Source organism: Humulus lupulus, chromosome 5 (genome assembly GCF_963169125.1).
Source record: "Humulus lupulus chromosome 5, drHumLupu1.1, whole genome shotgun sequence".
Classification (NCBI taxonomy): domain Eukaryota; kingdom Viridiplantae; phylum Streptophyta; class Magnoliopsida; order Rosales; family Cannabaceae; genus Humulus; species Humulus lupulus.
Window position 1 is genome coordinate 106,210,027 of NC_084797.1, and position 12,628 is coordinate 106,222,654.

A 12,628-nucleotide genomic window follows, 5' to 3' on the forward strand; every position below is an offset into this window, starting at 1 on the left:
ATTTTCGGGTTTTGCGGGGTAAATTTTCAGCCCTACTACAATCTACAAGTCAGACATCAATCATGAGAAGTCAGCTCCGCATAAACCGACCTAAAACATATTCAGAAGTCGTTTTACGCATAACCAACCTATCATGTATGTCAAAGATAAGAATGGGAGGTTGGTTCTGTAGGAAACGACTTACCATGTTGGATCAACTTAGCATGGGAAGTCGCTTTCCTAGGAGGGACTAAAAATTTTGTTATACATATATAAATATATGTATATAGGGCAAAGATAATGTGTAATTAACTATATTGTGTAGTCATTATATCAAATACATAAAATGATGTAACAAAATATATACAATTATGTATTTGATAAGAAATTTATAAATGTAATCTTATTTCAACTATTAAGATTATTGAGTACACAATATAGTTAACTACACATTATCCTTGTCCAATATATATAATACTAATGTTAAAGAAGCTTTCCCATTATATATTTTCTAGATGTTAAATATGATAATATATATAGGAAAATTCTAGTAAAGAGGTGTCACTTTAACTCCTACCACGGTAGGATCTTCTCTGTTTTCGACATATGAAAAAGTTATAATCCCAATTTTTTTTATATTATAACGGCGTACATTGTAGTTATAGTAGGCATCCTACCCGTTTTGTATAAAAAATCGAATAATTTACGGTGCCGAAATTAGAGTTAATATTTTGTTTTATTCGTACCTGTTTTTTATAAGTGTGTCGAATGGACTATTTGAACACTGATTTCACTACCGTAAATTATTAAACCCAAAAATTGGTAGGATGTTTGTTATAACTACAATGTACATCATTATATAAAAAACACTGGGTTATTATTTTTCCATGTACTTGAAACAGAAAAGACCCCACCGATAAGAGTTAAAGCGACACCCCCTATACTAAAATCACCCAATATATATAAGATTGTGTTTGGATAGTAATATTAAATATGATTGGATTGAATTAAAAAATAAAAGAGAAAAAATATAAAAAAAAAATAAGTTGATTATTTGCCAACAATAAATTAGAAGAAAATAGGTTGAATACAAAGTAGCAAATCTTTTTTCTTACCATGGAAATACACAAAGATGAGGGTTGAATTGGATAAAATTATTCCAAATTTTTAATTGGATCAAGTTATTTTAAACTGGAAATTTTATTTCAGTTGTTGGATTAATATTTTTAATGTCCTCTCCAGTTTGATAACAAAATTACATTGTATGAACTTAATGGATCCAGACAACAATTGACATTTCTTCTTCAAATTTGTACTACACAACTAATTGGAGTATAAATTGTGTTTCTCATGTAATAAAAATTTGTCACTTGTTAAAAAATAAAATAAAATTTGAAAAAAGGCTAAACACCAAATTGAAGTGCGAATCTTCAAAATAATTGATAGGGAAAAGAGTATTATATCCACGCATGCATAAGTTCATCATTGGCAGTCTTCCATGGCAAACCCTGACCCGAGCCAGGAGACCCGGAGAAATACTTCCACCACATTTTTCCACTCTCTTTCTTCCAAGTGTCAATTATAATAAATATATAGGGAGATATATCTATTGGACAATTTTTTTATAGGCTTTACTTTAAGCCCTACCGGTGGGGCTCTCAGTGTTCTTGACCTGTGAATAGTTTTCGGCGCGATTTTTTTTATAACCGCATATATTGTAGCTATTTAGAGCATCATGCAAATTTTCAGAAAATTTTGAATAGTTTACAGTACCGAAAACTAAGTTCATACATGTTGCACGCAGACTAATTTTTTGTATGCGCGTGGAAAACATGTTTGAACCTAGGAATTTTCTGAAAATTTGCAGGATGCTCTAAACAACTACAATATACAAGGTCATAAAAAAAAATTGTACCAAAAACTGTTCACGGATCGAAAACAATGAAGAACCCCACGGTAAGACTTAAAATGAAACCCATATGAGAATTGTCCTCTATAAATATATATATACATATATATATGTGTTATCCAAAAAACAGGCATGGATGACATGGCAGACATTTAATACACGTGACTGACATCTGGCAGAATTCTTACTCGACTATCGACTAGGAAGATATCTATTGGTGCAACGTTCAATCTCTATATATGACCAGCCTGGTCGTATACACACTATATACGGAGAAAATCTTATGCAGTTATGATCGAATCTGAAATTATCTCCCATGATTTCCTGAGTATCCGATTATTTAGGAAAGAATATCAGTAACTTTTGGCTTTCTAATTATCTGAGATTAGAGTTATCATATTTGATATATTGTTTTGTTCTTCAGAAGTTTGTGAAACTTATTGAACCCTAGTTATTTGATCACTCATTTGAATCATATATCAATAACAATTCAAATGGACGTAGATTGTTACCAGATTCTGAGGCCGAACCACTATAAACTCTTGTGTGCTTTATTGTTTTTGTCATCACATTAATTTCAATGCATTTGTCCACATCATGCATATTTGACTCCGTGTCAGTTGGCCAAAATCAGGATTAACAATATAAATATATACATATTGATATAAAAAAAGTGGAATAGATACTCCAACAGCACCCTCAGGTCAGTTTCCTTTTGCTCATTTGTTGTCTCTTTAAATGAGTAACACATCGTACAATTAGTTGTTTGGCTGCATAGATCTATCACGACAAACTTGTCGTGCATTACCCTATGTGATAGAATGATGCTTAAAAGGCAAAGAATGTTTTCAAGTACAATATCATGATGTAACAACTAATTTCACAAATCTGGAACTTCAATGTCGAGGCCGAATGAACATCGGCCAGCAAACTGCATTGCTGGACTTGAACAACTACAGAAGGATAATCCAGAAGTATACATCAACTGAATTTTTGGTGGTAAGTTACAGGGGTAGAAGAAATTCTGAATGATCAGCTTTCATTGTCTCAGAAGATTTACCTATTAGCTTAGCAATGCGCACCAAGATCATTGCCTCAGTATTGTTGTTCTGCATTTTAAGAAAAAAAACTCCCGTTCAGTTTTAAGACAAACTTCTGTGGTTTTATGGTATAAACTCAGCTAAAGCAAGACAGTAGATCCACAACCACTCACAAACATTTTAAAGAAAAAGCAGCAGCATTAAATAAAGTAAAGATGCATTTTTGTGCAACTCACTTATACAGAGTACCAGTGTACCAAGGAATATACACCCAAGATTTTATTTTCAGGACTCAAAAAAAAATAAAAAAGTCATGCTACATAAATCTTAAGGTACTACCACTCATATTTTCTCATGTTTACTTATATTATTGCTAGGAAGTTGGAAGTATAAATGACATATAGGAAATGAGATGTTAACATTTTCAGGGGGTGATTACGCTGCTTGTTGACCACCAGCTTGTTGGATCAACTGAGAATATATGTATTCATCAACTCTCTGCTTGGCCAGTGCAACCTGTTAAGAATTCAAAATTGAAAAGTCAAGAAAAATGAAATTTGAATTCTGCTTTTCCTTGTAAAAATTAAACATCACATGAAGGAAGCAAGCAAGATTTCCCACTCCCTGGAAATGATCTAACCATCTAAGAGATAAATACATTGATAAATAACAGATGTGGATAGAAATAAATAATTCGTGATAACAAATTTTTCTCCAATTTAGTAGGCCAATTGCATTGCTCAGATTCTACAACAGCTTAAACTTTTCAATCTGCAAGAAGTTGTAAACTTGGTAGTGTAGTACTTCCTCCTCTGTTATAGTATATTTTTCACTTGATTAGACATACCCAGCATGTAAATTTCAAAGAACTTTTGCATGGGAAGGAAAGATTCATACAAACTTCAGAAGAAATAGTTATACAAACCTGTTGGGTGCTACCACCAAACTGAATTTGTCTCTGATGTTGTTCACCTTTCCCACCATAAACCTGCACAGATCCAAACCCATAAAAGCTGACATGTACAAGGCTAGGCTATTTGGAACTTGAATTTTTTTAGGGAAATAAAATAATTTCCAAGGAATTTTACTTTTTGTATTCAAACAAAAAATGAGGGAATGCTTTTATATGAAACCGTGAGAATTCAATTTGATGTAATTTTCTAATATTAAAAACTTAAACAAATATATTAGAAAGGAGAAATTGCAAAAGAAAATTTTATAAAACTTTAACAAAACATTCTCCCTTTTCTTTTTCCTACTCTTTTACCCCACAAATTTTTTCCCTGTTAAGAGAGGATGAGCCAGTGTTGAGCATAAGCAATTCTTGCATGCTGGCAAGAACATGCAACAATTAAACACATAAAAAATTGACGGCAAACTTTGAAACACGTGGAACATGCATCTAATTAAAACACTAATACATTGATAGATATATGCCAATGCCCTATTAATGATTGATGAATTTATATACATATATATATATAGGATACAGGTCATCAGTTTTGCTCTTAGTCATAGGGATATTTTTCAAGCATTTTGACTGGTTGAATCATGAGGGTACACAGGAATAAAATAGGGGTGAGAGCAGGTTCCTAGTATGCTTTTTCAAAAACCCACTACCTTATCCTATGACTTATCCATCAATGTGTTAAATTTTTTTGGACCACTATCCTACCTATCTATCACGCGCTCATCATCTTCACCAGCATCCTTAGTAGATATATAAGAAAAGCATAAAAAAAGTAACTTCTCTCTCTTCTCTTCTAAGCATTTATATCAGATTTGTCCAGATGGATTTTCTACTCTGTCATTACTCCCAATATTGTTATGCTACTCTGTCTTTCTCTAGCCCTTGGTCCTTCTACATCGATTCATCCATGTTTTTCGAAATCAGAAATCTTAAGATCTCCATCTCTGTTTCCTCCGTTTATATCCACTCCTTGTTCTCTTTCTCACTTTTCTATATTTTTGGTTGGAATCTTGCTCATCAAATAATGGTCCATCTTTTTCACAAGTGAAGTTTTCATCTATTTACTCTCTCAATTCCATTAATAATATTTCTTTTTCAGTACTCCATTTGGAAATCAACAAATAATCTAATTGCTGGACTCAAATATATAATTATCTAAGAAAAAAATCATTATGAACAATCACAACAGCAATCTAGATCATTTCCCCTTCAAATAAAAAAGGAATGGGTGTGTTCTATTTATATATAGATATATATATATATATATATATGCATAAATAATGAAAAGGAAGATAAAGAACCTATATTTGATAAAAAAAAATAGACGATAGACAGAAAACGAAATAAAAGAAAGGAAAAGAGCTAGGACGAGAGAAAGTAAAGGGCAAATGTAAAACAAAGAATAAAATATATTTTATAATAATTTAAAATTAATAAAATATTGACTTTGGTCTCCACATAACATTAACACGTTAGAAGACATGTAATAAAATAACATTATAATAACTAAGAACTAATAACCTGCTCTACACTCTATTTAAATCTCATGCAACCCTCATGATTTAACCAATTATTATGCTTAAAAAGTGCCCTCATAGGTGAGGGCAAAAATGTGTCCTCACCTAAGAAATATCATATATATATATATATATATATATATGATATATAGGGAGTTTCTTAGGTAGGGTATTTTCGGTACTTAGAGAAATTATAACTCAAATTTTTTTATGATAGCATACATGATAGTTATAGTAGGCATCCTGCCAATTTTCAAGAAATTCTGAATAATTTAAAGTACCGAAATCAGAGTTCAAATAGTCTGTTTTCTACGTGTATAAAAAAATAAGACACGCGTGCAACTGATTATTTGAACTCTGATTTCGTATTTTTTTTTAAATTGACAAGAAGTCTGATATAACTATAATGTATATCATCATGCAAAAAAAATTGGTTATAATTTCTCTAAGCGCTGAAAATAGAAAACGCCGCTACAGTTGGGCCAAAAGTGATACCCCTACCTAAGAAAATTCAAATATATATATATATGTATGTATGGATAGATATAATAACTTGAGACGGCAGCAGTTATTAACTTGTTCTTATGAAGCATAAATCATGTACCTTAAAAATTAATTTGACCTAAAAACTACAAATCTGCTTTACCTTGATTTTTGCTCCAGATTCATTCCTAATCCTTGATATGTTGGAGCCGCACCTTCCAATCAAACCACCAACCAGGGTTTCTGATATCACCATCTCGAGGGTCACATAATCAGCTGCAAGATTGGTTGGCCTAAAGATGATGTGGTTATAAGAAAAAAAAAGCATCAAAACTCGATATTGCTGCATTTGGAGTCTAGTCATTTTCATTATGAAAATAATAATAATAATAAATAACCTGACGTTGGGTCCATGTAAGGTTGATGCGGTCGGGCTGTAGTATAGTTATAAGCTGGGCTGATAGATATCACTTGTCTAGGTGGGTTTTCCCTAACCAACAAGAAAAAAAGTCCTAGTAAGAATGACTCGAAAACTACATGCATAACAGCTTTATACGAAACATAAAAATAGAATAAATACCTTAGTTGGCAACCTATCTCCTCTAAAGCCTTCAAAACTGCAGAAACATCACCTGATACCTGAATTTTATGAGAAGACAGTGTCAATTCACTAATAGTACCATATAGTAACAAAGATACCATCTAGATGTTAAATTCTCATTGTTGCTAATTAGTTATCGGTTCTCACTATTGCCAAATTAATATTGCACAATCCATCACCGCCTCACTTTTTCCAATTGTCATCATAAGGAAACTCAAACCTGAATAAGGCATTATCACATTCGGGTAACAAGACCTTTACCCGAGGATAAAGTTCTTACTCTAGATTATAAGACCACATATAAAACCAGCAAATAATAAATATTTAAGATGACAGTGAAATTTTGGTAATTCCACTACAGGAGTTAAAAATGTAGTCAAACTCACTTGTACAACTCGATCAGATTCATGAGCAGAAGCACACAAAGGCAGCTGATTCTGAGCGAGAATGGTAATGGAAGCACCAGATGAGTTCCTTAATTTCTCGATATTCTGACCAGACATCCCAATTAAAGAACCTGCTTGCGACCCTGCGATCAAAAGCCTTATTGTATTCGCAGCCACATGTCCTGCCCCAACTTTGGATGCCTCTGCCCTGCTATCATCCTCCTGTTACATACATACACACACAAACATAAATATATATATAACTAAGGAGCAGGTGTATGAAAATTTAATACGTATCCTCTTTTTTCCTAAAGGAGTATCTATTATATTATTGCAATCAACATGATTTGAATCGTACAAAATTCACCTTCAGAATCAAACTCCCAATTTGCTGCAGAGCATTCTCAGCATCTGAAACCGAGTTGTCACTATCCTTAGAGTTTACAATAATCACTCTTTCTTCATGTCGCTGCAAAATGTAAAGCAATCTCCACTAAAATAATTTCTCTTTCACACTCAAATTTTCTCGGAAATCAAAGAGAGTGTATTAAAACCCTAGCTAATGATGGCTAAAACTTACCGCTACAGCGTCGGCGATTTTGATAGTGGCTTTGGTCTCCTCACGAATCTTCTGTATTCTGCAACCCTCTTTACCAATGACCTTGCCGATCTGTCTCGACGGAACAACGATTCGGAACAGCACGTCTTGGCCCTTGGCCAGCCGCTTCGATGCCGACTCATCTCCATCGCCCACTGGCGACATCACCCCCGGAGGATATTCCTCCCGGTGGCGCTTCCCGGCAGCTGAATGACCGGTCTCGGATCCATGAACCGGCGCCACGAGGGAACCCATGGGGTTTAAGGGAAGTTCACCGGGTTCAGCCATTTGTTAGTTTTCGCTAGTGTTTGGCTCATTAAAAACGTTCAGAAGTCCGCTTAGCAAAAACATTGCTGCCATGGTTGTAATTGTATATAAGGGTTTTGCAGTCCGTAATTACATATTTATCCTTCTTATATTTTATTTTATGTTAATGATCTATAATAATTTTAAAAGGGAAGACACAATTTGGATGTTTTTGGATTTAACATTGTAGTTTGTTAAATTATAATTTAGCCTATGTCTCTTGCAAAATGAATTAAAATCAATTTTGAGTCAATTTTGGTCAAAAGATTTTTAATTATAACCAAAATACCTACATTTTTATAAATTAATTAAACAAAAATTAATAAAAAAACAAAAATAAACTATTAAAATACTAAAATATAAAGTATAAAGAAAATAAATAGACAGGGTATCAGAGAGATTGAAACTTTTGTGTATTATTTAATAAGGATGAACCCTATATATACAAATAAATATGATAGAAGAAAATCAAGTAAGTACCACAAATACAATCAAGAATTAATGCTGATATTTAACTTTAGGTTACGTGATAATTCTCCATTATTATGATATTTGACGAAGACAATTCTCCATTATTACGGACATCTATATATATAATATTTATAACACTCCTCCTTGGATGTCCATAAAAATTGTCTCATTAAAAACTTTGCCAGAAAAACCAAGTGGGATAAAATCTCGATCAAGGGAAAAGAGTGCAGTGTACATTTAATCCCCCTCATTTTGACATTCTTGGAGATCTTTAAGTCAGCGCATTCCGATCTTAAGTACCATCTTCTAGAACGCTGATGTTGGTAATGACTTTATGAATAAGTCTGCAAGATTATCACTTGATCAAACTGTTGGGGTTTTATGCCCTAATTAAAACTCAAATTCTTTGTAATCTCATTTTATTATCAATAAAAGAATAGAAATCATTTTTTGACTTGGTCAATTTCTTTGCTCACATGTTTTATTTTCATGATTATTTGTTTAATATAAACTTTTATTAAATCCCGAGCATATAACTAATCTTATTTATAATGACGTTATCACAGTGGAATATAAATATGATTATATGTTCAAAATAAATTAGTCCTAAGATTAGTCAATGCACAGGATTTACACTGACTTGCCAATCTACGATATGATCTACTTACACATTATAGTGTTATGTTCTTTCTAGAACATTAGCAAAGTAGATAAGATCGAATGTATTTGTTACAACGGACTGGACCGATATTGACAATTGATAAGATAAGTAAACATATCGTTATTATCTATTCTAGTCATACCATATAGTTGATCATAGGTCAATTCAATCTCAATTCTGAGTGGTTAGTATTCTAACTAATTGTATTATTTGAGTTCTTTGACTTGTTCGTTACCAGCTTACCCTATGGACTAGCCCATACTTACATCTTAGGAACTCAGTAGTATAGTTGAGTGGGAGTGTTAATCATATATATGAACATCTATAGCTTCTGATGAAGAAGTGAAATGATGGTTTCCTTTTAGTTTGGTTCAAGGTGTTAAATGATAGAGATCTCATTTCAGTAATTAAATTAGTTTACTGAAATATCATTTACAAGGAACTAAGTGTTTTAAGGATAAAATACAATGAGGGGTAAAATGACATTTTAGAGGAGATGGTTAAAGAATTGACTCCAACCAATGTTTCATCGTCATCAATGCGAATTGATGATGAAATTCCCCCTCTTCATGTCCAACCGACGCAAGTCGATTTAAATTGTAACGACCCGGATTTTCAAGACTCGATAATGCGGAAATATAAATGTTTTCATTTAACAAAATGTCTCAAAAACCCATAGAAAAAAAAAACTTTTTAAAAAGTCGTATGGCCATACTTAACATTTAGTTACAAACATGTTTTATAAAGATTAGAGTGAGCCTAGTTTAGGAAAATTACACAATATTTCCAAAAATAAAAAGGCTTCCCAAAAGGTCGGTCCACATGTACATTTGCAAGGAAGACTCCAGCGCTCACTGCTCTGCCTTGCCCTTGCTTTTACCTACAACATGAAACAACTAGGTAAGCGAAAACGCTTAGTAAGATCAACTTTCAAACAAAGCATGTAGAGAAATAGGGATCCGGACCCTACACAATCAATTTCAAGAACGCTAAAGCGTCCTGGCAAACTTATGGTCATGCCTGATAACCAAGGATAAATTAATTCACATCTAGATAAAAATCCTGCACTCAGAAAAATCCCAGAACAAGCACATATATTATATCACAACTATATCTTATCAACAATTATATCCCTGCACTCAGAAAATCCCAGAGCAAGCAGATATATTATATCACAACTACATCTTATCAACAATTATATCCCTGCACTCAGAAAATTCCAGAGCAAGCAGATATATTATATCACAACATAATTCGAGACCAATGCTCGACAATTTCCAACAATTCATGCGTAACGCGCCCTCCAACATAATTGCTAATCTGTAAAAGAGAACCGAGTCCCCACACTAAGATCTAGCCAATAAATATTCTCATCAAGGGTAACTATCGTGTTACCTAGGGCATCGCTACTTATTCAAGAGTGTAATCCAATTTACACGGTTTTACGGAGACTTCTATGTTAATCAGTGGTGCTGGTGAGCAGCTGCCCCTAGGGTGTTCAACCTCACTCAATCTTGGCAACCCCTAGTATCTCTAGGCACTCTCACGGAATGGCCAATATTCACGGCTGCTATCCGAGAATAACTTATCAGAGCACTTGCTCGGATTCTAACCGTCCAATGATTAAGTAAGCATGAGGGCCCCTAGGTCCCATTTATCTTGGCGCCCCTAGGTTTAACCAGCTTATCCTCATCTCATGGCCACTCGTCTCGGTAATGAACCGGACATAAATAAAATCAAGCAGTGTGACAGGGATCAACCGTCTAGGATATGACGGACTTCTACCGTTCATATTTTCTAAATCAGCACTCACTAGACTAACGTCTCTAAGCAACTTTCTATGACAGCCTATGTATATGCATGTATCCCTATACTAACATACAAGACAATAATCATTTCATGTTGCAGCCATACAATATAAGTTGACTTACTTGGAGTCCTTAGCGCTCAGCAAGTTTTCACCCTCCAACGTTCAGTCCAGTTACGCTTAGCCAATACTGTAGTTATCCATACAGTATACTCGGATTAATTATGGCACTAATAATTCATTATTATTATTTTGGGCAGTTTGGTCATTTTAATAAAAGTCATTTGTAAGGATTTATAATCCTTATTTGGTTTTAAACCTATTAAGGAAAGTTATACAAAATATTCGAGACTAAACCCTAAGTCTCGGGGAGACCTATCCTAAGGTCTCGATACCTAGGCTCGGGTATCACAATGGTATTTCCCCACAACCCGCTAAAAATCTTACTCTTTCAAGGTATCGCTATTAACCCGCACTTTCGACTAGTCGGTTAAAATATGTAAGATTTTAGCCGGTATTATATCCAGAAAATACAAATAAATTCCTTAATTATTTTTAAAGAAAATAAACTCTTTAAATTTTCCTTTTATTTTTCTTAAGGTTTTAATATCTAAAAACCGTTTTAAGAAAATTGTCTAATTTGTCTTAATTAGGAAAACCGTTATAAATTTCTCATCTTGACTAATTAATTTTCCAAAAGCAATTAATCAATTTTTACTTACTAGAAAAATAATTCATTTAATTATTTTCTCAAAATATAGGGTTTTAAACCCTCTTTTAATTTATTAACTATTAATAAATTAAATCTCTTATTTTTAGAAAGAATAAAAACTCTTTAATAAAAATAATTCATTTAAACTCAAAGGGTAAATTTTAGTGAAAATATGATTTCAAGACTTACCAATTTATATCTTGAAATAAGCAAAATTTTACTTTTTACCTTATGTTCCAAAATCTCATTTTTACACTAAGTGTGAAAAACTTAATTTTCACATTTTTAACTACATACTTCGTTAGTTCATAACTTGAAATTTACTTACCCAATTGTTACCAAAATTTCCCAATTCCATTTTTGTTTTGCCATTTAGGTCTTTGTAAAATCTTAGGTCAAAATGAGCATTTTTTATTGATGAAATCATTTTCCAACAATGAGGTAAAAATGACCTTATTTTCAAGTCCTTATTTTTTCCAAACTTTGACAGTTAATAACTTTCAAACCGTTTAATATTTTCTTACCAAATTTTACAGTGGACTAATAGGTTATGCCAGAAATATGTCCACAAAATTTTAGAAAAAACTGGGTTCATTTGCCCTATACAGTGGCTGTCCAAACTTGGTTCCGAAAATAAGAATACGAAAAAACAGTTTTTTACCTAATCTTTGAAATAGCATAACTTACTCATTTCTAAACATTTTTTAGTGTTTCAAAAGCTCAATTTTATGTACTCAATCTCAACAACATCACAGTACAATTTAATTTTACAAAAACAATATACAGTGGCTGTTTGACCCCTTGGAAGTCACAGCTCAAAACATGTTTTGTTTTAGGGTATCCTACAAAAACCCTTGGGGGTTTTGGTTCCCATTTTCAAAAATCAATACACATGCATCATAAAAATTATTAAACAACTACCATAACCTTATTACATCACCAACAAGAAACTTTAAGCATTAGATATACAAAATAATGCTTAAAACTAAAAACCCTACAACAAAATCATCAAAAGTAAACTTTTTACCTCTTTGGTGTTCTTGCTTAAGGTTTGGACCTTCCTATTATCTTTGGCTCCTCCAAAACCTTTCAAAAACCCTAACCAACTTCCCCCAACAACATTGGTAATTAGATATTTGAAACTCTATGATTAAAACTTGACAAAAGTCTAGATTAATGAAACTTTAC

At 32.8% G+C, this 12,628-nt stretch overlaps 1 protein-coding gene across 5 annotated transcripts; it reads right to left on the bottom strand.

Moving 5' to 3' along the window:
* Positions 1–2,567: 2,567 nt before the first annotated feature.
* Positions 2,568–7,860, bottom strand: LOC133777572 (flowering locus K homology domain-like). Of its 5 annotated transcripts, none has more exons than XR_009868646.1 (10): positions 7,466–7,858; positions 7,253–7,354; positions 6,886–7,107; positions 6,479–6,537; positions 6,302–6,388; positions 6,062–6,191; positions 3,854–3,916; positions 3,349–3,444; positions 2,949–2,997; positions 2,568–2,841 (listed from the first exon to the last, which is right to left on the bottom strand). XR_009868646.1 is itself a non-coding variant. In XM_062217251.1 (10 exons), exons 1-9 carry the CDS (start codon positions 7,769–7,771, stop codon positions 2,976–2,978), a joined length of 1,068 nt encoding a protein of 355 aa, XP_062073235.1. In that variant the 5' UTR covers positions 7,772–7,860; the 3' UTR covers positions 2,568–2,841; positions 2,949–2,975. The 5 variants fall into 5 exon arrangements, 4 of the variants coding, with proteins under 4 accessions (XP_062073235.1, XP_062073234.1, XP_062073236.1 ...); XM_062217251.1 differs by having other exon boundaries at positions 3,368–3,444; positions 7,466–7,860; XM_062217250.1 differs by having other exon boundaries at positions 2,568–2,997; positions 3,368–3,444; positions 7,466–7,860.
* Between the last annotated feature and the right edge of the window lie 4,768 nt (positions 7,861–12,628).

Excerpts from the sequence above, each read along its gene's own strand:
- LOC133777572 (XM_062217251.1), bottom strand. The coding sequence starts at position 7,771 with ATGGCTGAACCCGGTGAACTTCCCTTAAACCCCATGGGTTCCCTCGTG. Across the intron at positions 7,355-7,465 it reads AAATCGCCGACGCTGTAGCG|CGACATGAAGAAAGAGTGAT; the intron begins GTAAGTTTTAGC and ends TACATTTTGCAG. Across the intron at positions 3,917-6,061 it reads AATCTGGAGCAAAAATCAAG|GTTTATGGTGGGAAAGGTGA; the intron begins GTAAAGCAGATT and ends GGATCTGTGCAG.